Here is a 26564-nt window from a genome sequence, read left to right as displayed (position 1 = left end):
TAACTGCTAGGCCACCACTGCCCCACTGCTACCAGATGCTTACATGCATGTTAAAAGGAAGAGGGGATGTTATAATCAAAAATGTGGCCCTTTTTGTAACATTTGCCCGGATCCTTTAAATGACTCATGAGTCACGAATCTGAGGTCTCCATTGAACAGAATCCTTCGAGTCCTAACTACACCATGTCTAAATTGTAAACTCCAATATATGGGCTTACATGAGTACAGTTGTAGAGGAAGTTAACCGCCAGGAGCGCTAACCCGCTCTCTGATCCGGGGGCATACTGACTCAAGTGACTCAAGTGACTCACGCACCCGGATCAGTTTAGTGAGTGACTCAGAGGGAGCCGAATCCTAAAAAGGATCCGAGTATTACAGCTCTAGTAATTTCACAGTTTGAAGACTCGTTCTCGCCCCCTACAGTGCAGGTTTACATCTGCTAGGTATACATCTGCACTAGGTATACAAAATAAAAAAATAAAGGTCTTTAGGAAATAAGAAACTAAAAGACACAAGAAAGAAGAAATATACTTATAAATCTAGTTTAACCATTTAACTCCGGCACAATAGCTTGCGTAGTATAGACCCAGCTCCCAACCCAACTTTGTGAATAGATTAACGGCAATTTTTAATTGCCCGATAAGAGTCTCACGTTAACGCAGCACGTTTTTATCGCCCGATAAAGAGTCTCACGTTAACGCAGCACGATAATGCCGATAACGGCCCCACCACTAGTTTTACACTTCACCAACTATTGGAATACATTACATTTTCATTTACATCATTTTACATTACAGCATTTATCAGACGCCCTTATCCAGAGTGACTTACAATCAGTAGTTACAGGGACAGTCTCCCTGGAGCAACTTAGGGTTAAGAGTCTTGCTCAGGGACACAATGGTAGTAAGCGGGATTCGAACCCGGGTCTTCTGGTTCATAGGCGAGTGTGTTACCCACTACGGCTACTACCACCCACATTAATATATTACAGTATATGTGATGATCTAAGGGTTTGCCTATTTTGACAATCAATTTGTACACTCGTGTACCTAAGAAGTGGGCAGGGTCTAAGTGTCCAAAATCTGCACGTCTTTGAATTGCTTTTCAACACACATATTCTCAAAAAGTGTGTTGGAAGCCTGACTTTAAAGCAAACCATACCTTATTTAAAGCTTTGACTCCAAGTGATTTCTTCTCCAAGCCTAAATATAGCCTCCCCAGCTTCAGGTACATTGAGGCCACATTAGAGAATAGGAGGATAGTGCACCTGTGAAGAGGAAACATATGAAAAAGACTAAATAAAAAGAGTGTAGACATTTATTTTAATTATACAAGGCCCAGTACTGTTTCCTAAAAATGTTTTTTTTTTTGTCAAAGTATGTTTAGAAGGGCACCTGTAAGGCTTAACAATTTTCTCTCCATATCTCATTGCACCATCCCAGTCCTGCATATAGAGGCATACACCCATGGCCTGGTACATCATATGCAGCATGTACACATTGGTTTCTTCAAAGATAGAACCCATCTTCTCCAGGCTCAGTTCACAGATTTCCAACAGCTCACTAGGGGGTGCTGAAGAGTCAAGGGCTTTAACCAGATCTCAAAACGTTATTATACATAGGGTGTTATGTACAATAGATTTTCATTAGGCCAAATACCATATAACTATTATTTAATAAAATAATGAATGCCAATAATTATTGTCATTCAACATTGCATCATTGTGAAAGATATTCTTGTAGTGCTTGGCTCTTCTGAACTCCTCAATTACATTCTTGGCATACTTCACCATTTTTTGGATTTCCTTTTGTTTTGGGGGTGTGCTCAGTGTCTTTTGAATTTCCATCTTGGCCTTATCCTGAAAGCACATTTAACCACACATTCTCTCTCAGAATGCCCACATCATTGCCAAACACATCACATGCTGCTATGCTGCTAACAGACAACAAAGGAAAAAAATAGCTAAAAACTGCAACGATAATTATTTGACCACCACAAGATGAAGACTATTACTATCCAGGAATAAGCTTGAAACCCCCTATTATTTGATTACATGAACTCTGTTGTGCTAAGGGACAATACTTACCTTGGACTTAGTGGTACACTCCTTACAATCACAAGTGAAGAAATAAGAGTCAATCAAACGCTCATTTCTATCTTCTGTGGGATACAAGAGGTCAATGTAACTGTTGAAAATCTACAAAGGGAAAACACAACATAGTCTCATTGAAACCCAAATATAATAATATTATTGCATCGTAGTAAAATATACTGTGGAAACAGCATGAATGTGTCTATACACAGGTGTAGAAAAACTAAATAATTGTTTATCTTAATTTACAGAATGCAAAGTGAACAAACAAAAATCAAACCATTTGATGTTAGAACCCATTGCCTTTGCAGGATTATATTAGGTTTATGATCAACCAATCACAAATTAGTTGAAACAGTCATTTGCTAAAACAGAAACAGCCGTGTACGAGCCTTATAACTTGGGTTTAAGAGCCAAACCCTGCTACCAAGGTGAGGTTGTGGAAGTCAGTTTCTTGACCATGTGACCGGTATCATGAAACCTCAAGCTCTTTCTTTGAAGCACAAAGAAGGTGACAATGCTGAGGACTGAAGATGCAGTGGTCAGCCAAGGAAACATGCAGATGAAAAACACCTCAAACAGGAGTCAAGCATGGTGGAAGTTTCTCTTCATTTGGGGCTGCATTTCTGCAAGTGTAGTTGAGATTTGATCATGATTATTGGTGTTGGGATACCTAAACGAATTGATTCAGTTTTGAAGGCAAAAGGTGAACATATCAAAAATTTCATTTAGATTTCTCTTCTGTTCATTGAATGCATTTTGTTAATTGACACTTTCATTTCTGAAAGATTTTTTTATTTATAGCATTTTCCCAAACCTGCCTAAAACATTTAAATTTTAATTTACAGCATTACAGCTTTTCATTGGCAGATGCTCTTATCTGGAGAGACTTCCATAAGCACTTAAATATTCCTAAATTAAATTCTATATTTGGTCTGCAGAATCTGTAGATATTGATCTGTTGGTTCACTAGAATCTGTTGGTACCATTCACATAACGACTCAAGACCAAACCATTTTAAAATAAATATTGACAGTGTATGTAAGAGCTCTTTTAGTCCAAATATTTCCTAAACAGGAAAGTTTTTAGTTTTCGCTTGAAGATCTTTAATGACTGTTCAGACATCTAGTTGAAGTTCATTAGCTGGAGGATCGGAGAGATCGAGGTGCATAGCGAGGAGTGATGAGAGATCTGAGGTAGGAGGGTGCTAACTCATCCTTTGTAGGCAAGCAACAGTATTTTGAATCAGATGCGGGCAGCTATAGGAAGCCAGCGGAGCGAGTGGTATGGGAGAATTTAGGAAGGTTGGAAACCAGTCGTGCTGCAGTGTTCTGGATCGAGTAGCGTTAAGAAGACCAGCCAGCAGTGAGTTAACGTAATCCAGTTTAAAGATGACTAGAGATTGGACAAGTATCTGAGTAGCCGGTGTTGATAAAAAAGGACTAATCCTCCCAATGTTATACAGAAGGAATTGACAGGAGAGGGAATTGTCCATGGTTACCCTAAGAAAGGATTAAACCTCTAAACCGTACTGTACATTTACATTTACGGCATTTATCAGGCGCCCTTATCCAGAGCGACTTACTATTAGTAGTTACAGGGGCAGTCCCCTCCCCTGGAGGAATTCTCCCATACCACCCCTCTGCTACGTTCCCTTCACTGGCTCCCAGTAGCTGCACGCATCAGGTTCAAAATACTGATGCTGGCCTACAAAGCCAAACATGGAGCAGCACCATCCTACCTCACAGCCCTTATTACACCCCGCACTGCACCTCGTCTACTCCGAGCCTCCAGTACTGCTCGCCTGGTCCCTCCATCTCTGAAGGTAAAAGGAAAACATTCATCTAGACTCTTCTCCGTCTTGGCCCCGCGGTGGTGGAATGAACTTCCCCTCGAGGTCAGAACAGCTCAGTCACTGAGCACCTTCAAACGACAGCTCAAGACCTTCCTCTTTAAAGAATATTTAGATTAAATTGTAATTTTCTTGTCAAACTTTGTGTACAGAATCTACAACAGAGTGAATTAAATAGATGTATTCATAGTTGGGGTCCTAGTGAACCGGAATTGATCTCTTCATCGATGGTAACTTGAAAGCACGTTGTAAGTCGCTCTGGATAAGGGCGTCTGCCAAATGCCGTAAATGTAAATGTGAGCAACTTAGTGTTAAGTGTCTTGCTCAGGGACACAATGGTAGTAAGTGGGGTTTGAACCTGAGTCTGGGTCTACTGTACATTTTACAGGGATTCAGGTATTAAACATGAGCAGTACAGCATGCACAACAAGCACCAACAAGTTCTGTGGGACTAAACTGAGTCAAACCTCTTCTCCAGGACTGATGTCTTGGACGGCTCTCACTTCTGCCACTGTACCCTTATAGGTTACAATGACATTAGGGCTACAGCTGTGGTTCATAAGAGCAACACTGAAGCACATATAGGGAAAAAAAAAAAGTTTAGTGGTCTGCCTGGAACAGAAAATGTGGTTCTTTCATAATTTGAGCACAACGTGACTCATTTATCGTTAAATAATGATTTTGCATTTATCATAAAAAAAAAAACACACACACACACAAGTTCCAAACATGCTCCTTTAAAACTCTATAACACCATGGATGGATATATGGATACTTATATGGATAAGTATAGTAATACCTATTGTATAGTTATATGCTCCAAATTCTGTATATGTCAAATCTGAATGTCAAACTTCCAGAACTGTACTTAAGGGTCAGAGAGAAGTCTAAGGCTGACTCAGTATCAGTGTGAATCTGTTATAATGCAGTTATATTATTCATACCCCTGGAAATTTTTAATTGTAAGTGATTATTTTGACTGGACAAAATATAGATGTGTGTCAGAATATATTAAAGATTTTAGTGGAAAAAAAAAATCTTTTGGGAAAAAGTCTATCATTTCCAGTCAAAAAAGTACTTGATGAATAATTGTGTGTATACAAATTAAGTGTTTACCAAGGTGACTTGAGATGCAATCGTGACACTGAATTGTAAACCTATTTGAGTAAAGAATAATCACAGATAATCGCTAGTGTCATCTTCAAAATTAAAATTTTCTGCACCTTTTCTGCATGAATTTACTAAATTACATTACATTGTTTAACACCGTGTAATACCACAGTTTAATAAAAATGTCATTACACAGTCATGTCTTTTGGTGATGTGTATAAAAGCATGCCTGCTTCTGTTAAGTCTACCAACAAAACAGGTCAGACGAAAATGGAGAAAAGGAGTGGAAAAAAAATTGAGAAAGGTCATAGCCATAGACAAAGATAACTCAACAATGTAATGTCCACCAGGTTTCAGTGCTCACACACTGCCATATTATGTGCATATTAAGGCACTGAAACATATGATGCAAATTTGAGAAGTACTGCAGTTTGTGAAGGTCTTCACATTTGAAAATATTAGCTCTAAATGGTATGGATGTTTGATTGCTCTGGACAGTTTTTTGCAACTTTAGCAACTTTAGTCTAGTGATAAACCATCTACAACCCAGTTAACCTAAAAAGATTAAATGGCACTTTTACAAAGGTAAACCGCTTCTATATGAAAGTGTCACATGTCTGAATGAGATTACATACACTGAAAGGAGTAAAGTGATTGCGGTCTTACTCTGGGAAAACTGCTGAGCCAAGATGAGAGAGTTCCTCATCTTCGATTGTGAACCCATTGCAGTTAACCTATTGGTATGGAAAAGGAGTAATACGTGTGTTACAACATCCAAAAATAAATACATACATACATTTTACTGTAGTTTTCAACTGGCATAGTTTGGTATGCACTGGTAAGTACAAAGCATACAGGAGATAAGGGGGTGAATTAAAAAAAAAAAAAAAAGTGTAAAAAATGGGAGGGGCAAACAAAGGGAGCTGCTGGCATGGTTCGTGTTGGTCTCTGTGGAATGAAATAGTTGAAAGGCCTTTTAAGGTGAAGAGGTCCACAGGGGAAAGCAGCTTGAAGTTGAATGGGTGGGAGCAGCTGGGACTCCCAGGATCTGGGATGTACCATGTGCGGAGAAATATGAGGGAGGCCAAGTTAGGGTGAAGCCTTCTCAGGATGGATATAAAAGAAATATAAACTTTTGTAATCATTTTTAAAAAATGGACTAGATAGAATAGAGAAATATTTCCTGTTTCTACACAGATAAATGTAATGGTTAACAAAACTTATAATTAACAAACACAGTATAGTACTATAGAATAAGCAACATGTCTCTCACCCCTGCAAACAACTCATTCAGAGCAGCATTTTCAGGGAAATCTAGGTGTCGGGAGTAAAAGTGGCGCAGAGCCGCAATATCTGTCTGGTTCATTTCATTCTTTTCATTGTCAAGCTTCTCAAGATCTGAAATAATCCAGTACATAGACATATTCAAAACAAGAACATGAAAAAAAGAGTTTTACAGAGATTACAGAAAAGGACACTCTTAATAACTGATGTTGAAATAGATGTTGCAACCTTCAGATCATACTTACGTGATTCAAATTCTCTCAGCGCTAACAATCGCTCTGATTCGGTTCTCTCTGGATGCATTTTCTGAAATAATAACAACATAACAAGTACACCGTTGAGTTCTGTGAGAGAGGTTAGTGTCAAACAGATCTTAAAGACATGAGTTGAAACATTACAGCATGGTCCCAACTTGACTACAGTTTGAATTGTCTTAACAGTTTTTAAACTAAATCAGTACCTGATTGGGCATTGCATCGCATCTATTTTCCATTGTAATCTGGTAAACATACACTCTGCTATGTAAGAACACTTTTTTTTGGATTAATTAAAATGGCCAGATATTCTGCATTGTTCTCCTCTGTGTGTCACACTGATGATGACATACAACAGTTTCATACACGGTCTCTGCAAAAGTGCCTGGTACCAAGTTGAGTGGCGTCAAGGTGACACTGTTTAGAGTGAATGAAAGCCTCAGCGTTAAATTCACACTTGATAGTGCTACCTACACAAAAATGTGCTAAACATTTATTGGGTTGGTACTTGTGTAGTAGTTGCTGTAGTCACTGCTTCATTGCTGAGCTAAAAATTGTATTGAAAACCTGATCTGATGTCTGGAGCTGCTTCTCTCGTGCTTTCTTGCTTTCTTTCACTCACACACACACACACACACCTTACCTTTTTAACAATGATTCTGGCAACAAGTCGCACTGTTTCTGACGGGTTCCAGTTCTCACCATAGGAGCACATGGCGGAGCATTCCAGCTTGTGCATGGGCCAATCACCCTTCTGAGGGAGGAAAATGCTTTGTTTTAGAGTTGTAATACAAGTATTTGCTTTAAGACAAAAAAAAAAATCATTGTGCTTATTTTAGATTCCAATTTCAGGCCGATGCCAGTATTTTTGCTGTTACTCATGCTTTCAAAAGAACACAGCTTCTCAGCCAATAAGAAGCATCGCAGGAGAAAAGGCACTGAATTAATCCCAGGCTGCCAATGGTTGAAAACAAAAGGATACACAAAATCCTGTACCTTGGCAAGTAAACAGCAACCAATCCCAAACACAGAAAGTGGGATTGTCATAGCAACAGAAAGAGCAGGAAGCATGCCAACATGGATGAAATAAACAGGTGGCAGATATAGTAGCGCCTTGAGGGCACATGCTTGTATTGTTCCAGGCATTTATTTTAGCTTATCTCAATTAGTGCAGCTTTTTTTTTAAATATTCTAATAACACAAGAAGAATAAGCAACCCCCAAAAAACAAGCAAACAAAAAAAAACAAACACAGTGTGGTTACACACTTCTAGATCAGTAATTCATTATAAACCATTCAACATATTTTCTATACTCGTCTTTCAAGTACAGACTGGTGACCCACCTGACAGTCCACATTGCAGTAGTATGCTTGCTTGCACTTTCCACACTTGGACAGGCCCTCTTGTCTGCAGAAGGACAGCAAATCCTGATTATTACATAATATTGTATACTAACATTTGAAATAAAAATAGAGAACCTGAACCTGAGAGACATTTTTGCCTAAATGGAAGAAATATGCTCAGGTGAAATTATACATTTCTCAATTAACAATTGAATGACGTCATCGAATCATGACAGGCGAACATGCTCCTATTTCCGTTTCCTTTCGTTGAAAATCGGCATTTGAGACTTAGTAAATCCTGTTAACAGTTGCACTAAATTAACTCATTGCTTGGGTGCGTGGAATCCATGCTGTGGACTCTACTACCCAAAAATAAAACGTGCTGTACGCGTCGATGATATAACACCGCCCGACAGACACGTGGTACTGCGATTAGACAGCTCCTTCCTATAATCCTGCTCTCGACCATTATAATATCCGCAACGAAGTTGTCATGGGTGCACGGCCACGACTTACAGACACTAACGTGTCCTTTCCCCGCATGAGCCATGGTTATGAAAAACTTTAATTTTCGAGCTAAATACACGGCATTTTTTTAAAGTTACTGTATAACTGTGTGTACTCAACATGACTGCATTCCTCATAAGACAGACGAATACAAGACGGATTCCAGGTGAGTGAAAGCGCACCACGTTACATCTAACCGGCTGGAAACACGCGTTGCTACATACCGCGTGAAGCAGAACTCACAGAAGCCTCCTCGCTCGTTCGCCGTCAGCACGTACGTGTATGCCGGGCACGCAAACACGAGGTCCCCGACTTTAAACTCTTTCAGGGCTCGGAGTCCTCGCCCTTTGCCGGGACTGAGGACCCTCTCCGTGCCTTCTATTCCTTCGCCGATCATCTTCGCGGCGGCTGAGTTCGCCCGTGCGGCCTGCAGCGGGGTGCGGCAGCTGTTTAAAGCGTACGCGCCTAGCTGCTGCGGCAAACTGAGACGACGGCAGCCCCCGGGTCTGCAACGTGTAGCCGGACTGAGAACAACAGCGCTGTTCAGCCCTGCGAACTCCCAAACAGGCAGCTGCCACGGAACGACGGGCCGGTTCCGCCGGGTCCTACAGCCCGCCGGGTGCAGGCTCTCCAACAGTGCAGGTGTTCTGCCCTTTTTTGCTACCTGCCAGAAACTGCTTCTAAGCGCTACGGCGCATGCGCACGTCCACATTACGCCGTGAATCTCCAAACGCAGAAAGTTTTTGCTGCTCTTGCTTGTTTGTTAAAAGGGGAGGTTTGTATGTTAGTTTTAACTTGGTTGATCTTAAACATTATTAATGATTTGTTATATTTGTCTACTTCGTGCATTAGACACATCGAGGTGATTGTTATTATACTGTTTACTTTCTTGCGCACTTCAAATTCTGTATGTATGGGTATGAAATTCTACCATAAACTTCCGTGTACACGTGTATTTCATTTGCTTGATGGGACCACTTTAAACTACGTAAAAAACTCCTCTAAAGTACAGGAAAGGTATTTTTATAGCATAAATCCTTATACCGATGTCCATTCAGGAGTATGAGTAGGAAATTAGGGCAATGTAGCAAATACCGACAGATGTATCTGAAAATTTCTGCGACGGTAGCAAATTCTGGCAAGGCAGCAAAAAAGGTCACAACACCGGCATAGTTCTACCGCTGCACACACTTGCATGTACTGACAGACGTCAGCATGCTCAAAAGTGCCAACTGCTTATATGTTCCCTTTACATCTACACATTATACAACTATATTTTTAAAACGAGCCACGCAAATGCTTCATTCTAAGTAAATAATAACTCACTGATATTTAATAGACACTTTATCTGTTAGGTTTTAGGGTGTACAGATATTACCAGACTCATAATGGTGTGTGTGTCTGTGTGTATCTGCAGCTGCAATGGCTAATCCAGACTTGTTTTCCCTTTGTCTTTTCAGAGTTTTCCACTTGAATGATAAATAAGGGTCTGCAAGACTTGAGGTGGGAACAACATTGATGTTGACCAGTCCAGGGGAGTTGCAGTCTGCATGGGCAGTGTGTGGGGACAGTGCTTAGCTCAGTGGCCGGATTCGAACCGGCAACCTTCTGATTACTAGTCTGTTTCCTTATGTGCTAGGCCACCACTGCCCCATAAAACCTATCACACCCAAAGTAAGAATCATACTCCTAGTGGGCTTGCAATGGGGCAAAAACTCCAGTTCAGTGCAGTTTACCACATAAAATGGCACATTTTTTACCATTTACACACCCAGTGCAAGTAAAATGATTTGAAGATGAGTGTACTTTTAAAAAAGGACAGCATTTATCAGACGCCCTTATCCAGAGCGAATTACAATCAGTAGTGACATGGTCAGTCCCCTTGGAGACACTCAGGGTTAAGTGTCTTGCTCAGGGACACAATGGTAGTAAGTGGGGTTTAAAACCTGTGACTTTGTGATCTTCTGGTTCACAGGTTGGTGTGTTACCTACTAGGCTACTACTACCCCCATGTTAAAATAATTCATTCATTTTTGTCTCTGAGGATGTTCATCTTTGTACGCCTGAAAAATTGCAATCCAGTTACCAAGGGTGATGGTTAAAAGCAGAGGACACATTTCATTGTGTGCTCTGTACAGTCACTTCACTTTTTTCAATGTAATGTATGTAATGTATTCCAAAATAAATGTAATAAAACATTTTCCCTCTCAGAATTTCACACACACAACACATCCTAATGACAACGTGAAAAAAAGTTTACTTGAGGTTTTGGCAAATTTATTAAAAAGAAAAAAAATGAGAAAGCACATGTATTTTGATTGAATCCTCCTTATTGTCTAACTTGTGTACAGAATCTACAACAAGAGTGAATAAAAAGACTGTATTCATAGTTCTAGGGGTTCTAATGAACCAGAACTGATCGCTTCATCGATGGTAACTTGAAAGCACGTTGTGTGCTGTTGTGCTGTCATTTTCATATTCATATTCAAATCAGGGGAAGGTTGCAGAAAAGGTTCCGCTGTTTTGATGGTCCCAATGAGCACAGTGGCCTCTATCATCTGTAAGTGGATGAAGTTCAAACCACCAGATCTCTACCTAGAGCTGGCCTTCCACCTAAACTGAGCAATCAGGGAAGAAAGTCCTTAGTCAGGGAGGTGACCAAAAGCCTGGTCACTCTGTCAAAGCTCCAGAAGTTCTCTATGGACCGAGGATAACCTTCTAGGACAACCATCTCTGCAGCAATTCACCAATCAGGCCTGTATGGTAGAGTGGCCTGACTGAAGCCACGCCTTAGTAAAAGGCACATGGCAGCCTGCCTGGAGTTTGCCAAAAGGACTCAGAACATGAGGAACAAAATTCTCTGCTCTCTGTTATGGATGTCAGGCTTCATGTTTGGAGGAAACGGTTAAGGAAGCGGTCCCGTAATCAGAAGGTTGCCGGAGCTGTGTATCACAATGACAATCACTTTCTTTTCTTTACAGTGAACGGGATGTTTTTCAGCTGCTGGAAGTGAATGTGAAGTGATTGTCATTGTGAAAGACTGCAGCACAGCACACAGTGACAACAAAATGTGTCCTTGGGTTAAAAGCAGAGGACACATTTTGTTTTGTCACTGTGTGCTGTGCTGCAGTCTTTCACATTCACTTTTCACTTTTAACCTATCACCTCGGTGAGCAGTGGGCAGCCGGGGAGCAATGTGTGGGGACTGTACTTTGCTGTATTGGTCATGTGAACATCTTGGTTTGGAATGGGAGCCGTGGGCCCTTGATTCCTCCTCTTCTGTAATTGTTGAGAAATCACACCACTGGTTCATACTTTCTTCCTGGCATTTTGAATTTCACAATCTGGTGGAGGGATGTATAGCCATGCAGGATGTAGTAGAGTGACATGTTCCCTGGTGTCATCTTCATTATCACTGGTATCTGTTTCAAAAATATAAAGTTAGAGTACGTAAAATTGCTACAAAGGCATCAGAAGAAAAACAGCTTGATATTAAAAACCAAATTTGATTCGTGTTATATGACATTAAAAATCTGTATTTTGACCTGAGTGGGGGTAGAGATACCTTTTTTGGTGAATACTTCCACAGAAACACATCAGTTGTGTAAAAGACATACAGTATATCTGTCAAAAGGAATGAATGTGCTTTTTAATGCATAAAAGTCTTAAACTTTGCTTAATCTGGAAGCTGAATTTTTACTAGCCTGTGATGGTGTATGGTGCTTTACACTCTGACAGTGTGGAAGTGGTGTTTTCCAAAAATGCCATACATTTAACCATAATTCAACATGTGCTCAAGCAGGTAAGGTTAAGATTTTTTAGCAGGTTCAACTAAACAACTAAAGTGAATGGTTGTTTTTTTTTAGTTCAAAAATATTCTGATGACACTGAAGCGCTGAATTCTGATGACATACAAATTACAGATCCCATAATGCAGTGCACACTTTGCTGACAAACTGAGTGCCCTACAGACAAGTTCGCTGAGGGTCTGAAGTTTTTGTGTTACTAGCGCTTCATATCGCCGGGCCATAATAATGAATATATAGAAAGTGATCTGGGTCACGAGTTTGACACCCCTAATATATTAAAATGAAGGAACTAATAAAGACCAATTTGGGCAAATTAAATGGAAATTAATAATAGATAGTCGTGAAGAGCATTGAATTTAGATATTTATCATTTTCTTTGCAGTCAGCAAAGTAGATTCATTTTTTGTACATTTCAGAATCTGTATGCTTTTCTACAAAGATCAGATCAGATAATGCATATGTTTTTTATCCTTTTACTGTGGATTATCTGACTTATTGTTCCTGTTATCATCTGAATGATTTTTTTGTTTTTGTATTTTATTTGTGTTTTAAAATCCAATCCTTATTTTTGGGGATACAGACTCTGTACCGAAGGTTCTGGAAAGAGTTTAAATTGAATGGAGAATCATATTTGGACCTCTGACAATCAGTTTGGTTTTATTGATGCTTCTAAAGCCTTCGATTGTGTGACTCATGAGACATACGTTACAATACAGTGAAGTCCCCAACTCCTTAATTAGCATTATATCCTTTTGATTCACTCATCAGTCTATGTGATAAATGGGGTAACTGTGTATCCTTCCCTTTTAATGTTTAATGTGGTTAGTAAAGGAAGTGTTCTGTCATCTCTTATTTTTAATGTATACATGGATGTGTAGTCGGTGGATCAATAATCAATAATGATTTAATGATCTTCTGTCCATACAGTGCTGGCCCTCAAAAGTTACTTATAATGTCAAGAGAAATCGTAAGAAAAAAGACAAGCTATACATTATACAGACTGTTAGTATTGTGTATAATCTACATTTAAGTGTAGTTTAAAAATGTTCTCTCTCTCATTTTCCATGACCAAAAGGTCATGTGACATATTATCTGTTCCTTTGGGGCGCAAAAATGTTTACCATAGACACACCTCATAAATATATACACTAGATGTCGCATTCAGCCTCTCAGCAATGTCGGCGCCATATTTTGGATCTGAGCTCATTCAACCACGCTTCTGACAATTACAGACCACAGCGTCTGTCTTCCCACCCCACCCCACATGAAGACACAGCTTCTGTACTGGCACCTGTATATATTGCAATTCATGGTCTACAGTTTTTGACAAATATATACCTGATGCATATGGACCTGCCCTGTTCTTTTTCCAAATAAACAGGTAAATGTTACTTAATATTTTACATTAGTATTTTTTTATAGATTTAAAGTACTGTTCTTGTCTGTGTTGCGCTCATTGTCTTTAGTGCTCTACAAATCTATACAAATGAACAATACAAATAATTTCTCAAATTTGCCAGTTTATGTATTCTGTATTTTGTATGACACCTTGGCTTCCAGATGTTCATTCATTTAGGAGCTCTACCCAGTCCCAAGGTTCTATTGATGCATTCACTCCCATAGATGCCCCATTCAACATGACATCTAGTGTTTACATCTATGGTTGCATTCAATAAAAAGATTCTCATTAATTTGTTGTCATAGTGTGTTAATTTAATTACATGAAAAAAGTGTCAGTTGAGGTGTCTTACTATTTGGATTTCTGTCTTTGATTTCAATTAATATAATAATAAAAAATTCCCATGCAGTATGGTGTTCTGGCTGGTCTCCTCCCAGTGACATACATCTCTCGTTTCTGTCTCTGACTCTCTTGTCCTGCCACCATCTGGCACTCAGCGTCATATTCAAGCCACTCAGCAAAACCCACAAGGTTGTAGGAGGTATCCGGCTTTGCTGTGTGGGCATGTCTGGCAAAGGTTGCTATGAGGTCTGAGAGCTTAGCCAGAGGCTGTTGTACATGTGAGGAACTGGACAGCTCTGCACATACCTGATTAGTGTCCAGAGACTGGAGCATGCCTACTAAGACACAACTCCGTACTGCAAAGTCTAGGAAGTGTTTGGAGTTACCAGAGCGCACAGGAGGTAAATTAAGAATTGTGCTTATTTCTCTCAATACTAAGCGGTGGGGTTGCCATATCTTTGCCGAAGGGCTGTAAGAGCATGTTTGTATGGAAGCGGGTTATGAGTGTAAGCAAAGCAATGTGCAGAATCCAATTTAACGTGATCAAGTAGGAGGTGATATTTATAATGCTCAGAGTCATGATGAAGTTATGCAGAGCCATTTTCAACATGCCAAATTCTAAAGGATCATCATGAATGAAATTAGTAAAGGAAGGGGCTTCTATACGTGGCCAGTATGTTCTTGGGATGACTGGGAACTTAGCACGAACCGAAGGAAGATCTGCATGCTGGGAACATAAAGTATCAGGTACCCGATTACGGGACTGAGTTGGAAGCTCCATTACTGCGCTCCAAGTTAGAACTCAACCTAGTTGTGGATGGGATTGGATAACTGTAGAGAGAAGAAATGTGGACACTCCACGTGTTTCACCTGGTCATGGAACAGTCAGAAAACTGTATCTCACTTTAAGCCATGGTGATGTAGAAGGCTAAGATGTTTTCCAAACAAGCGTGTTATGCTGGACACAAAACAGATTCTGGTGTCCTTGTCCAGGCGCCTATGATGAAGCTGGCGTGCTTTCTGCTTTCCTACCCTTCGTTTTCCACAGTGGTATAAATATGCTTGTGAACTTACTAACGGAGGGAGTTCTTCTTGCGAGTCCCCCCATGCGCATGGTAAATAAAACTTGGAAAATCAATTCAATTGACTTTCTTCAATTGCAGCTCCCCAGACGGGAAAATTCCCACCACAATAACACGCTGTAACATGGACGTTACAACAGAAATACATGGTTGCAGTAGCTGTTGCTGCTGTACTGGGTTAAGATTAGATTAAGATTAAAAGCACAACAAATAGCTCCATCGATATTTCTATGGTAAATTAATCTTCACATAGCGGACCACCGATTAGAATGCTTCAACATTATTAAAGAGCATGAACTAATTAAACTAATCTCGCCATCAAATCAATGTACTTCCGCTTTGGATCCGCTTCCTACAAGGTTCCTTAAACAAGTAGCACCCGATATTATAAACACTATCCTTGTTCAAGATAACAGTCATCAGCACCCCTGATTAAAAAGCCTGATCTCGATCGCAGTCAGCTTTCAAATTATAGACCGATATCCAACCTTCCGTTTATATCAAAAATCTCAGAAAAAGTCATAGCCCAGCAGCTGAGCACATGCCTAGACAGCAACAATATCCATGAAGTATATCAATCGGGATTTAGACCTCATCATAGCACTGAGACAGCGCTGGTTAAAGTGGTTAATGACCTGCTGTTGGCCTCTGATCAGGGACGCATCTCGCTGCTTGTCCTGCTTGATCTGAGTGCAGCGTTTGACACTGTCGATCACGCTATTCTCCTTGCCAGGTTAGAGAATGGTGTTGGGATTAAGGGAACAGCCCTTGAATGGTTCATATCATATCTGACCGTTCAATATCAGTTTGTGGACACCAATGGTGATTCGTCTTCACATAGTAAAGTAGAGTTTGATGTTCTACAAGGTTCTGTTCTAGGTCCATTACTATTTTTCCTATACATGTCACCTTTAGGTGACGTCATTCGCAAACATGGTATTAGCTTTCATTGCTACACTGACGACACACAGCTGTATCTGTCAGCAAAGCCAGATCAGAGGCAGCAGCTGAACAGAATAGAGAATTGTCTGAAGGACATTAGACAGTGGATGCTCACCAACTTTCTTCGGTTAAACCCTGATAAGACGGAAGCTCTCATACTTGGGTCTCAAGCAGTCAGGCATAAGCTGGCTGACTATGTCATAAACCTGGATAGCCTTTCTATTTCACTAAGTATCGAAGTAAAGGATCTAGGGGTTATCATTGATGCAGGCCTCTCATTCAATTCGCATGTAGATAATGTCACTAGGATAGCATTCTTTCACCTTAGAAATATTGCAAAAATAAGAAATATCATTTCAATGCACGATGCAGAAATGTTGGTCCATGCATTTATTACATCAAGGTTAGATTACTCTAACACATTACTGTTTGGATCCTCTAGCAGGTGCATGAGTAAGTTCCACATGCTGCAGCCAGAGTTCTAACTAGAACTAGGAAATTTGACACAGTGAAAATTGTCCTCCGCATTTAACCCATCACCCTGAGTGAGCAGTGGGCAGCCATGACATGTGCCTGGGGAGCAGTGAGTGGGGACAGTGCTTTGCTCAGTGGCACCTCAGTGGCACCTTGGCGGATCGGGATTCAAACCGGCAACCTTCTCATTATGGGGCCGCTTCCTTCCTTAACCGGCCTCCACTGCCACCTGATCATCATCATCTTCTCTGAGGAATTCTTGATGTGATGCTGTGGTCTTTTTTTTTTTTTGGTAGGAAGAAGACGCCCTAAGAAAATTGATCATTTTCATCATCATCACCTCAGCATGCTCATCTGACAGGTAGACACAGAAGACAGATTGATGAATGATGCAATGGTAAGATGTGTGTTCAGGATTGTCTTCTTTTAGTCTCGCTACAGCTCCTTTCTGTCTCCCTATCATATCAGGGGCACCATCTGTGGTTATTAAAACCACTTTTTTGGGGCTCTAGTCCTCTCTTTGTTAACAGCTCCTTAATGGCCAGGTAGATATCTTCTGGTCTGAAGTGAGCCCTAAAAGATCTTCACAGAAGTCTTTGTGGTCTGTGTTAAAATACCTGACAAACAAACAGCTGAGCATCGTCAGTAGACTCATCCACAGATAAACCTTCACATGGTGCTGTACACATGGCTTCATCTAGCAGGTTTAGCACATCCTGAGACAGTATTTCCCTTTTCTTCGTGGCAGAAGATGCTAACAATGGTATCTGCTTTATTTTATCACAAAGCTCTTGTTTTCCATCAAGTAATGTTTCAACTACTGTACTAATGCATTCTTTGACAACCTCTCCATCAGTAAATGGCTTTTTGTGTTGACCCACAATCCAAGCAACTCTGAGGGAACACTCATGAGCACGTTGTTGGGCAGTGAATGTGTGACTCGGGACCCTGGTGGACTGGTCATATTGGATTCTGAGACTGATTTGAGTGGGTATGCTTCCATTGTGTCTCATAATGGCGTTTCACATTGGCACTTTTAATAAGTGCCATGGTTTCTGAACAGATGAGACACACTTGCTCACAAGAACAAATTTATTTATGATGAGCATGGACATTTTCATGCAATATAAAAAGGGTTTAAAAGCTTTGACCCACTGAAACTCATTTATTTAGGGTAAAGAGGACATGTAGAACACTGTTTTTACTGTAGAATTCACCTGGAAACGTTGCTCTAATGCACATAGATTTATTAATATGTACAATTCCATGTAATATAAATAGGGTTTAAATGTTTTGGACAACTGTTTAAGAATTACCTTACTAATATAACATCAGACCCAGGTGGAGGGGGATCTTGCAAGGTCTTGAGAAACTGGTCACCTGGGCAAGTATGTGCATATGGGCAAAGTTCCAAGGTCAAAAAATTGTGTTGGGCCAGGCAGGTAACACTTGATACTATTTCTACACATCCTACACATCTAGTGAGTTTTCAGTGACCCAAAACATTTAAACCCTTTTATTTTATTGCGGTCTCATGCTGAAGTATGGGTGGTAGTGGCTGGGTGGTAGTGGCCTAGTGGGTAACACACTCGCCTATGAACTTACTACCATTGTGTCCCTGAGCAAGACACTTAACCATAAGTTGCTCCAGGGGTACTGTCCCTGTAACTACTGATTGTAAGTCGCTCTGGATAAGGGCGTCTGATAAATGCCGTAAATGTAAATGTAAGTAAAGAAGGCTGCTCACCCAGATGAGCGGATGAGATAAATCAGAATACATGGATCTTTGTTCATGACGTTCCATTCTGTCATCTAAGGCCCGGGCAGTACCTCCTAAATTAAGAAGTTCTTTTAATTGAATCACATCCTATACAAATTTATTGTTGGTGTAGGGGTCGCCAGCAGATGCTGCAGGAGCAGGTAGGCGCGCAGGATGTGATCTTTCTGCAGGCTGTTCCTGAGGAATTGCAATACACGCTCCGGCCACAGGGTGGGGCACATGGGGTTCTGTCGTCGGTCAGGCGCCGTCTGTTTCTCCAGCACCCGAACAGAGGTTACAGGAAGGACGAACGCCGGTATAGTTCTACCGCTGCACGCACTTGCATGTAATGACAGACGTCAGCACGCTCAAAAGTTCTCTGTAATCATAAGCGGAGGACCGTACCATAGCATATAACCAATAAATAAATAAATGCCAACTGCTTATATGTTCCCTCTACATCTACACATTATACAGCTATATTTTTAAAACGAGCCACGCAAACATGTCATTCTAAGTACAGTGTTGCCCACTGTTTCCAATGAAAAGTAGCTAAAGCCTGCCAGAAAAGTAGCTAAATGTTGCCAGATGACGTCACTCAAACGTTGCCAGATGACGATACATTTGCATATCCGTGACGTCATCACGTAGTATATGACAAGCATAGGGCCATCATGTCTCGACTTTCTGAAGTGTCACGTATTATGTTATATTAAAACATTACATCCAGATGCACCATAAATAGGTTCTTATTAACATATTACTTTTCATGATGACGTCATTGCATAATCACAACTCATCTTTATGTAATATACAAAATAATTAATGTTTTCTCGAATTGACTGGCCGACTCAGAAAAAACATTATTTGAAATATTTCCAATTAGATTTGTATAAAAAATATAGTTGACTATTTGTAAAAGTAATACAAACACTTTTTATTACATTTACATTCTTTTAAACAATCACAGCTTATTTACTTACTCTTTTTAACTTTTGAAATTAACACAACTGTGAAAGTGAAAACAATTATAGCACTAATGGAATTATTCCTACCTAAATTACCAACAATTATACATGATAACAAATATTAGTAAATTAACAGTTAACATGAACATAAATTAACATGAAAAACAATTTGAGCTAGCAATTTAACTTGAATGTGTGTGTTGCTAGGCATCTCTCAGGAAAGTGGTTATTTTTGTCTGGTTAGCTGTACAGTGTTTCAACTGCCATTCTTTGATTTCCATTTCTGTGATTCCCAGATTAGCAAGTCAATCATCTTCATCTTCACTGTCCAGCTGCTTTGTCACTGAGCTGGTATCAGCAGAAGAGGATGGTGTAGCTTTAAAACTGTATACTACAGTGGTGCCAAGTTGTTGTAGTATGTAATAGTGTAGCTTATGCTGGTAACGAGTTTCACCAGCCAGCTTCATGCCATACCACACAAGGAGTATGGAATTAAGAGTGCGCAGTGACAGTTTGTTTCCTAACTTTGACTTGACCACACTCATTTAGCTGAACAGCCGTTCAACCTCTGCACTTGAGTGTGGCAGTGAGAGGGCAGCCAGTGCCGCTTTGCAAAGTACTTCAAATGGTTTTGACCCAGGATCATCTGTGTAGAAGTATATTCACTCCTGAACTCAAATGTATTTTCAGTTGATTCCTACCTCATCAAATGTATGTTTCTCGATTGGGAAACAATTTTGTCAATTCTCTGGGTACCCCAGTAGGTCAGCTACATTTATAATTTCAGCGTTGCTTTTATTGTGCTTCAGTGTTTCCTTAACACTGAACAGAGCCATGTTTTGTAAGATTTCAAGATTTTCTGGGAGCCTTGCTTGCAGTTTCTTGCTTAGAGCATTGACATAATTGATGCATCGACTGAGACTGAGCTGGGACAGTGTACTTTCAAAAAGGAACCCAAGAAATGCTGCTGGACTAAGATGACCATCAATGGCATCCTTCAGAACATCAATCTTTGCCAAAGAGTTAACTTCTGCTGCAAAATGATAATAAGAGGTTAACCAGATTGTCCAAAAGCCTGACAGGATCTGTATTTTCACCCTCAAATGACTTCACTGCAACTTTAAGGTCAGACAGGATTCATTTTAAGAATGTGAGATACACATAGTTGCTCTTGTCCATTTACATGGCATGGAGCACATCTGCAATGTAGCAATGCTCACTGCTCTTGGTAAAGTCAAAGTGGAGTTTAAGTTCTTCCCATTGGTCCAGTATATGAGTTACTGCAAGCTCAATTGATAGCCAATTAATGGTGGCATACACTGCTTTGAATGCCTCTCGTCGTTTTGGGGAAATCAAAAACCAGTTGTATGTTTCCCTGATTAACTATTCAACACATCTTGGGATGGTGTCTTTGGATGCTGCACTGACAGCCAATTTTTGGTGGGCTTTGCCTAGTGGGTAACACACTCGCCTATGAACCAGAAGACCCAGGTTCAAATCCCACTTACTACCATTGTGTCCCTGAGCAAGACACTTAACCCTAAGATGCTCCAGGAGTACTGTCCCTGTAACTACTGATTGTAAGTCACTCTTGATAAATGCTTTAAATGTAAATGTAAAATAAGGAGCCAATACTCCCTTAATCATTTCTGTGCATTTGGTGCATTGCATGTGAAAGTTTGTTGCTGCCACAGAAACTGAAAAGGCAGCTTTGCGAGCCATACCTAAAAGGTCACACGCTAGCGGTGAACAATGTTCCGCAATGGCCATTGCCATAATAGCTTCTGCAGTTTTCCAGTTATCCACTTTCCTAACTAACTGTGGTAATGTAGACTGCTATGTAGGGTTATATGGTATTGATTGATTTATATACTTTACTGTAGCACAATGTTTTCTAATGTCATGCATTTTTGCAAGCATATCTGATTTGTAGTATGCACAGTATGCTCGGCAGTCATCCCCTTCAGCCATCCTTTAAATTCAGGTAGAAGTGTTAATTTATATTTGCATTAAGTGCAAAATTGTAATGCGCATAATTTTACGGCGATTTAACAATGCACTAAAACATACACTGCAAAAAGGCCTGAGGTGTCGACACAGTGCCCCCCATTTTGTGTGTATGCGTCCTTCTTCCTCACCATGATTACAACAAGACAAAGTGGTATAAATTTAAGATTACTTACGGAACAAAAAACTACAAAAAGTGCACATGTTGTTTAACTTAAAACTAACCTGCGCACCAAGCACGTAAGGTTTTCTGGCTGGCACCATGTATTCGGGCCACAAATCTTTCCATCATAACTATGAACAAGTTGGCCCCCAGCTGCTCAGTACCCAAGACAAGCTCAAAACATTTTCAGCGTTTAAGATCAGACTGAATGATCTAATCTAATCTAACCTATCTAATGTTTTCTACACAGCATAAAATACATTTATACTGATACACTCAAATGGATATTTAGATGAATGAGGAAAGGTAGATCAGTTCTGATAACTTTGCAATGTTGATGAGTCTGAGACAGTCCTGAATCTAGAAAAAAAAATCAAAAAGTCTTTCTGTGTGAATCCCGAGTGAAGAGATGCGGAGGAATGCAGCCTGTCTGCAAGCTGTACATTTTTATCAGCCATGACGGTTTATGATCCTTGGGTCCCTTAGAGTTGTTTGGGAAAGGTCTCCCCTGGCCAGAATGTCTTTGGGGTAAGGTCCTTAATTGCTCTGAAGCTCAGTTGAAGAGTGGCGGAGTTGTGCATGCTTATTATCAAATTCAACCAGCCTGAGAATATAATCTCTCAAGGTAAATGCATCGGCATGCTTGATATTGCTGAAAAGGCCCAACAGTTGGTCAGGGTGGTAGTAGCCTAGTGGTTAAGACACTCGCCTGTGATCCAGAAGACCCAGGTTCAAATCCCACTTACTACCATTGTGTCCCTGAGCAAGACACTTAACCCCCCTTATTCACACTTATTCCCCTGTAATTACTGATTGTAAGTCACTCTGGATAAGGGCGTCTGATAAATGCCAGAAATGTAAATGTACTTCAAATGTCAGGCAGCATCAGCCTGTCTATGGTCTTTATTATTTGTCAGCTCAAGTGTCTGTAAAGTTCTCTTATTCCACTTTTTGCAGTCAGTAAGGATATTCTTTATGAGTGACCACAGAGCTAGAGGGTGGTAGTAGCCTAGCGGGTAACACACTCGCCTATGAACCAGAAGACCCAGGTTCAAATCCCACTTACTACCATTGTGTCCCTGAGCAAGACACTTAACCCTAAAATTGCTCCAGGGAGACTGTCCCTGTAACTACTGATTGTAAGTCGCTCTGGATAAGGGCATCTGATAAATGCTGTAAATGTAAGCTACAGCAAAGATTTCTTACTCCAATGCCAAATAAGAAAAGCGAAGGGCCTCTTTAATCTTTATAAGAAGAGTATGTTAGGATTCTCAAGCACTCACACAACTCGTGTAACAATCTCCAGTGCAAATAAAAACCATGGTGAGCTGCTCTTAAAGGCAAGAAGATCATGTGGAGCATGAATGTGCATTATTCAGCTTTCCCCTGTTACACTTAAGGACTAATGTATTCAAGAAGGCTTTGAAATAGGCAATTACCATATCAACACATTCACAACATAATATTCAAGGTAATAATGGCCTAGGTATTTACTTGACCCAGCAGAGGGCATTGAGCCTGAATAAATGTAGCTGCTGGGATTGAACTGAACCAAAAAATAATCAGTGAATCCAATATGGTGGCATGTGCACAGAGGTGTCTACTAATAAGAGGAGATTTGTTTGTTTTTGTCTAGTCTTGTCAAGTACTGCTCCTTGTTGGATAAAGCTTAAGTTCTCCAGGCCCATACTCATTTTGTACCTTTCTAATTAATTTTAAGTTTTTTATTCTGACACTCAAAAGGGTAACATGATATTTTGGACATTCTCGGCTATTTTGAGTACATGTGGTTTGATTTGTTAAAACAGAACTGTATCACAAGATTCCATTTGTATTGATTTGATTCTTTGTTTACTTCTGAAGAATAACAAATTGTCACGTTCCCCTCTAGCTCAGGTGAAAAATGGAGGACGCAGGTTGAAGAAATAACAATGTGTATTTTATTTGAACTCAAAAAACTGAACTGAAGAACTGAAATGTCCTTGCATGAAGTGCCACGCCTCTCCTCTAGAAGCCGGGTTGTGGGATCTTCCGCGAGGCCCTCGGCGAGAGCCAAAGATCACCCTTGTCTTGCCCAGGCTTCGAACCGGCGTGGCTGAGCTGTATTGAGCCTAGAGGGGAGAGTTGAGTTCCAGTCCTTCTGTGGGGTTCACTGTCAATTGCCGTTAAGGACAGCATCGAACTCTGTTTGTGTGAGGGAGACCGAACGCAGGACTAAAAGGACTGGCTGGTTATAAAGAGGAGTGGACAGACCCATTACCGCTAAACTAACCAATCACCGATCAGAAGCCATTACCCCGCTAAGCACCCGTGATTACCACCACTTACCTGTGATGAAGAACAGGTGGGAATAATCAGGGTGCTTGTGAGCCCCAGAAGAACACACATTAATACATGGGAGAGGTAGACCGCTGAGGGCGTGGCAGAGGTGGCACGAATGTTACACGAATAAGCTTTTCAAATACACTGATGTTTTTTTTTATTCAATGTAATAATTTGTGCATAAACAAGAATCACATATCATGTGCAAAATATAGTAATGCATTTCTGTTGATGGTATCTCAAGCAATTAATTAAAATAGATTGCAGTTGCCAAGCCAACAGATGAGATATCTGGATGTCCTCAGCTGTGTCCTCCTCGGCCACCAGGCTTGCCTCCTTTGCCTCCTTTGCCATGGTCACCTCCTTTGCATTGATCACCTCCTTTGCCATGTTCTCCTCCAGGTCCATGCCCATGGCCGTGTCCATGGCCATGTCCGTCCTTGTCCTTCCCCTTCTTCACCTACCAAGTCAAACGTGTTACTTTGGTCTTGCTTCTGAGAATCTAAGTTTTCAGAAGTGTTCATTTTCAGTTCTGTGAAATTCTTTACCCAGCTTGTAAGATAAGATAGAATCAGAAAGTGATTGTTATACTAATACTAATTATATATGTGTGTGTGTGTGTGTGTGTGTGTATATATATATATATATATATATATATATATACACACACACACATATATTTATATATATTAGAATTATATGCAAATATTTATTTATTAATACAATAATTATGTTACAGTGATAAAAAAAAACTCTCATACAAGGCCTAATTTCCTTTGTGCTATAAATTAGCATTTGCTAATTTAACATCAAGCATGTCTTCAGGATTTCCAGAAAAAAAACAAAAAAAACAATGAATGACTGATGAATTATCTGTACTTTGCAGAGGAAAACCAAACTGCCCACGTAACATTAGCTCCTGTACAACTGTTTTAGCAGAAAAAAGGGGTGGAGCCCAGTGTGATGATTGACAGCTCTCACACATCCTACATCCTCATTCTAGACTATTTAAATGAACTCCTGTCTTTACGCCACACAGAAATGTGTGGCGCAATCTTCTATCTCTTGCCTTCCTCCTACAAAGTAAAATAAGTGCTGTCCACAGGTTGTGACAGCTCCTTATTAACTCAAAACTGATTTACAGAGACAGTAAAATGATAATTTTCTTACTTCGGAGTCGGGCCCCTTTGGCACATCCTTAATGGAGGAAAAGAAAATAAATGTAATCAAATGTGCATATTAATTGATTGTCCATTTCAAAGATTGCGAGTATATTACCTCTGGCTTTTCTGTGTATGAAAGAAAACAGGTTTAAAGTTAATTACAAAATATCACAAAAATAACACAAATGTTTATGGTTGAGCATGCAATGACTTATACAATACTTATACAAAAGGAAAAGGAAACCTACTGTCACTCATGTTTAAAGAGATCACGGCGGGATATGGCACTGCAGGATAACAAACTGCGGTATGCAAAAGAAAAACATTTATTAAAACCAATATTCATGTGGACCAATAGCTTTTTAAGAATGTATACTGCTTAAAATCACATCTGGATGATTTATAACCATTAATACACCCACGTGAACTTGAAGACATTTTTAAAATTCCTATTATGCATTTCAATGGTTTGCATATTAAAATACAAAACACTGTAAGTTTTTGAAGGCTATAAGATTGCAGCACCCTTACCTCGTTGTCTAAGTTTTGCTGTTTGATCCATTCAGTGCAGGTATTTATATGTAAAAGGTACAGATCACGCCCCCGTATGGGAAAAAAAAAAGTACATGGGTGGTTCACATTGAGCAAGAGTTGTCTTGTGAAAAAATGTGGCCAAGCCCAATAAACATGTCCCCAGTACCAGACATTATTTAAGTGGTGTGATCCCCAAACATAAGACATGTCTAAACACATATTCAAATATTCACAAAGTGGAACTGCGGTTCTGATTGTGAACAAGGTCAGTGTCAACTAGCCGGAGCCGTTCACCGATCAGTCACAGCATTAATTATCTGAACATTGATTATGTGGTTATAATGACATACATGCCATTGTTCAGATAATTAATGCTGTGACTGATCAGTGAACATCAGTCTAGTTGACACTAACCATTTTCACAATCAACAAGTTAGTAATCAGTTCTTGAAGTGGAGGAACCAGGACAGATACACAAATATAAATATTTGAGCAATCACAATATATAAAATATAGTGACAACAGAAGACAAAATGAGGTGAGGTAGTAGTTGTCTCTGTCAACGGTGTAATCAAGGTGGACAACGCCTAAAATATTTTACCAGAGACACTGACAATCAAAAAGAAAACTCAAGTGATAATTATCTACATTCCTTTTATTCAAACAGACTTGAGAATCCATTACGACCAAGATGCACAATGGAAAAAAAATACACTCTACAATCTCTCCAGTCACTTCAAACATTGCCAGTTGTGTTACTTTCTTAGAAGCATAGAATTGTACACTGGCACAGAATCTCAAAGACTTATAGTGCCAAAACAAACTGTAGCAGGCAGTTTAACCCAGAAGTCACTTCCCTATTTTCTCATAATTGGTCTTAAATCATGTGAATGTCAACTTGTGATTGATGAATTGTGCCAATCATTGAAATTGAAAATTACAATAAAACAATATGCAAGTTAAACAGGAACATGGATCCAGAGAACTAGATTTGTCTGAGTTCCAGTGCATGAACACACAGGTCTTTACAGGAATGGGGCAGCCTGACTTAAACCATGCGTAATTTACTCCTCCACAAGACAGCACAGCTGCAAAACCATACCAAGCAGATTTAAAGGTCCCCTATAAAGAATGTTTTTTTTTTTGTTTTGCTTAAG

The 26564-nt window shown here is 39.9% G+C and overlaps 3 protein-coding genes across 3 annotated transcripts in view; 1 reads left to right on the top strand and 2 right to left on the bottom strand.

Annotated features, from left to right (window-relative positions):
* Positions 1 to 1223: 1223 nt before the first annotated feature.
* LOC114781608 (N-lysine methyltransferase SMYD2-A-like) lies at positions 1224 to 9031 on the bottom strand. Its single transcript, XM_028968139.1, has 11 exons — positions 8668 to 9031; positions 7937 to 8000; positions 7236 to 7346; positions 6584 to 6644; positions 6328 to 6452; positions 5721 to 5788; positions 4412 to 4514; positions 2087 to 2197; positions 1735 to 1858; positions 1333 to 1569; positions 1224 to 1267 (listed from the first exon to the last, which is right to left on the bottom strand). Exons 1-11 carry the CDS (start codon positions 8838 to 8840, stop codon positions 1224 to 1226), a joined length of 1221 nt encoding a protein of 406 aa, XP_028823972.1. The 5' UTR covers positions 8841 to 9031.
* Positions 9032 to 14237: 5206 nt separating this feature from the next.
* LOC114780239 (coiled-coil domain-containing protein 9B-like) overlaps positions 14238 to 26564 on the top strand; it is a 32906-nt gene continuing 20579 nt past the window's right edge. The window contains exons 1-2 of the mRNA XM_028967765.1: positions 14238 to 14394; positions 16788 to 16888. The gene's annotated coding sequence lies outside the window, so the exon portion shown is untranslated. The remainder of the gene's footprint in view (positions 14395 to 16787; positions 16889 to 26564) is intronic.
* On the bottom strand, positions 23843 to 25460 carry LOC114800289 (holotricin-3-like). The gene is made up of 5 exons (XM_028997461.1): positions 25405 to 25460; positions 25122 to 25175; positions 24989 to 24999; positions 24881 to 24907; positions 23843 to 24170 (listed from the first exon to the last, which is right to left on the bottom strand). Exons 1-5 carry the CDS (start codon positions 25433 to 25435, stop codon positions 24012 to 24014), a joined length of 282 nt encoding a protein of 93 aa, XP_028853294.1. The 5' UTR covers positions 25436 to 25460; the 3' UTR covers positions 23843 to 24011.

The sequence above is a fragment of the Denticeps clupeoides genome, chromosome 1, assembly GCF_900700375.1.
Source record: "Denticeps clupeoides chromosome 1, fDenClu1.1, whole genome shotgun sequence".
Lineage (NCBI taxonomy): Eukaryota > Metazoa > Chordata > Actinopteri > Clupeiformes > Denticipitidae > Denticeps > Denticeps clupeoides.
The sequence above is the reverse complement of the archived record's forward strand: the minus strand, read 5'-3'. Positions and strand labels throughout refer to the sequence as shown.

Bases quoted from the DNA above. Each gene is read 5' to 3' on its own strand.
- LOC114781608 (XM_028968139.1), bottom strand. From the start codon at position 8,840: ATGATCGGCGAAGGAATAGAAGGCACGGAGAGGGTCCTCAGTCCCGGC. The intron at 5,789-6,327 runs GTGAGAGACATG...CCATACCAATAG, and splicing joins TGAATGAGTTGTTTGCAGGG to GTTAACTGCAATGGGTTCAC. The intron at 1,570-1,734 runs ATATCTTTCACA...ACTCTTCAGCAC, and splicing joins AAGAGCCAAGCACTACAAGA to CCCCTAGTGAGCTGTTGGAA.
- LOC114800289 (XM_028997461.1), bottom strand. From the start codon at position 25,435: ATGGATCAAACAGCAAAACTTAGACAACGAG. The intron at 25,176-25,404 runs GTAAGGGTGCTG...TGCATACCGCAG, and splicing joins AGCAAAACTTAGACAACGAG to TTTGTTATCCTGCAGTGCCA. The intron at 24,171-24,880 runs GTAAGAAAATTA...TTGACTTGGTAG, and splicing joins CAAAGGGGCCCGACTCCGAA to GTGAAGAAGGGGAAGGACAA.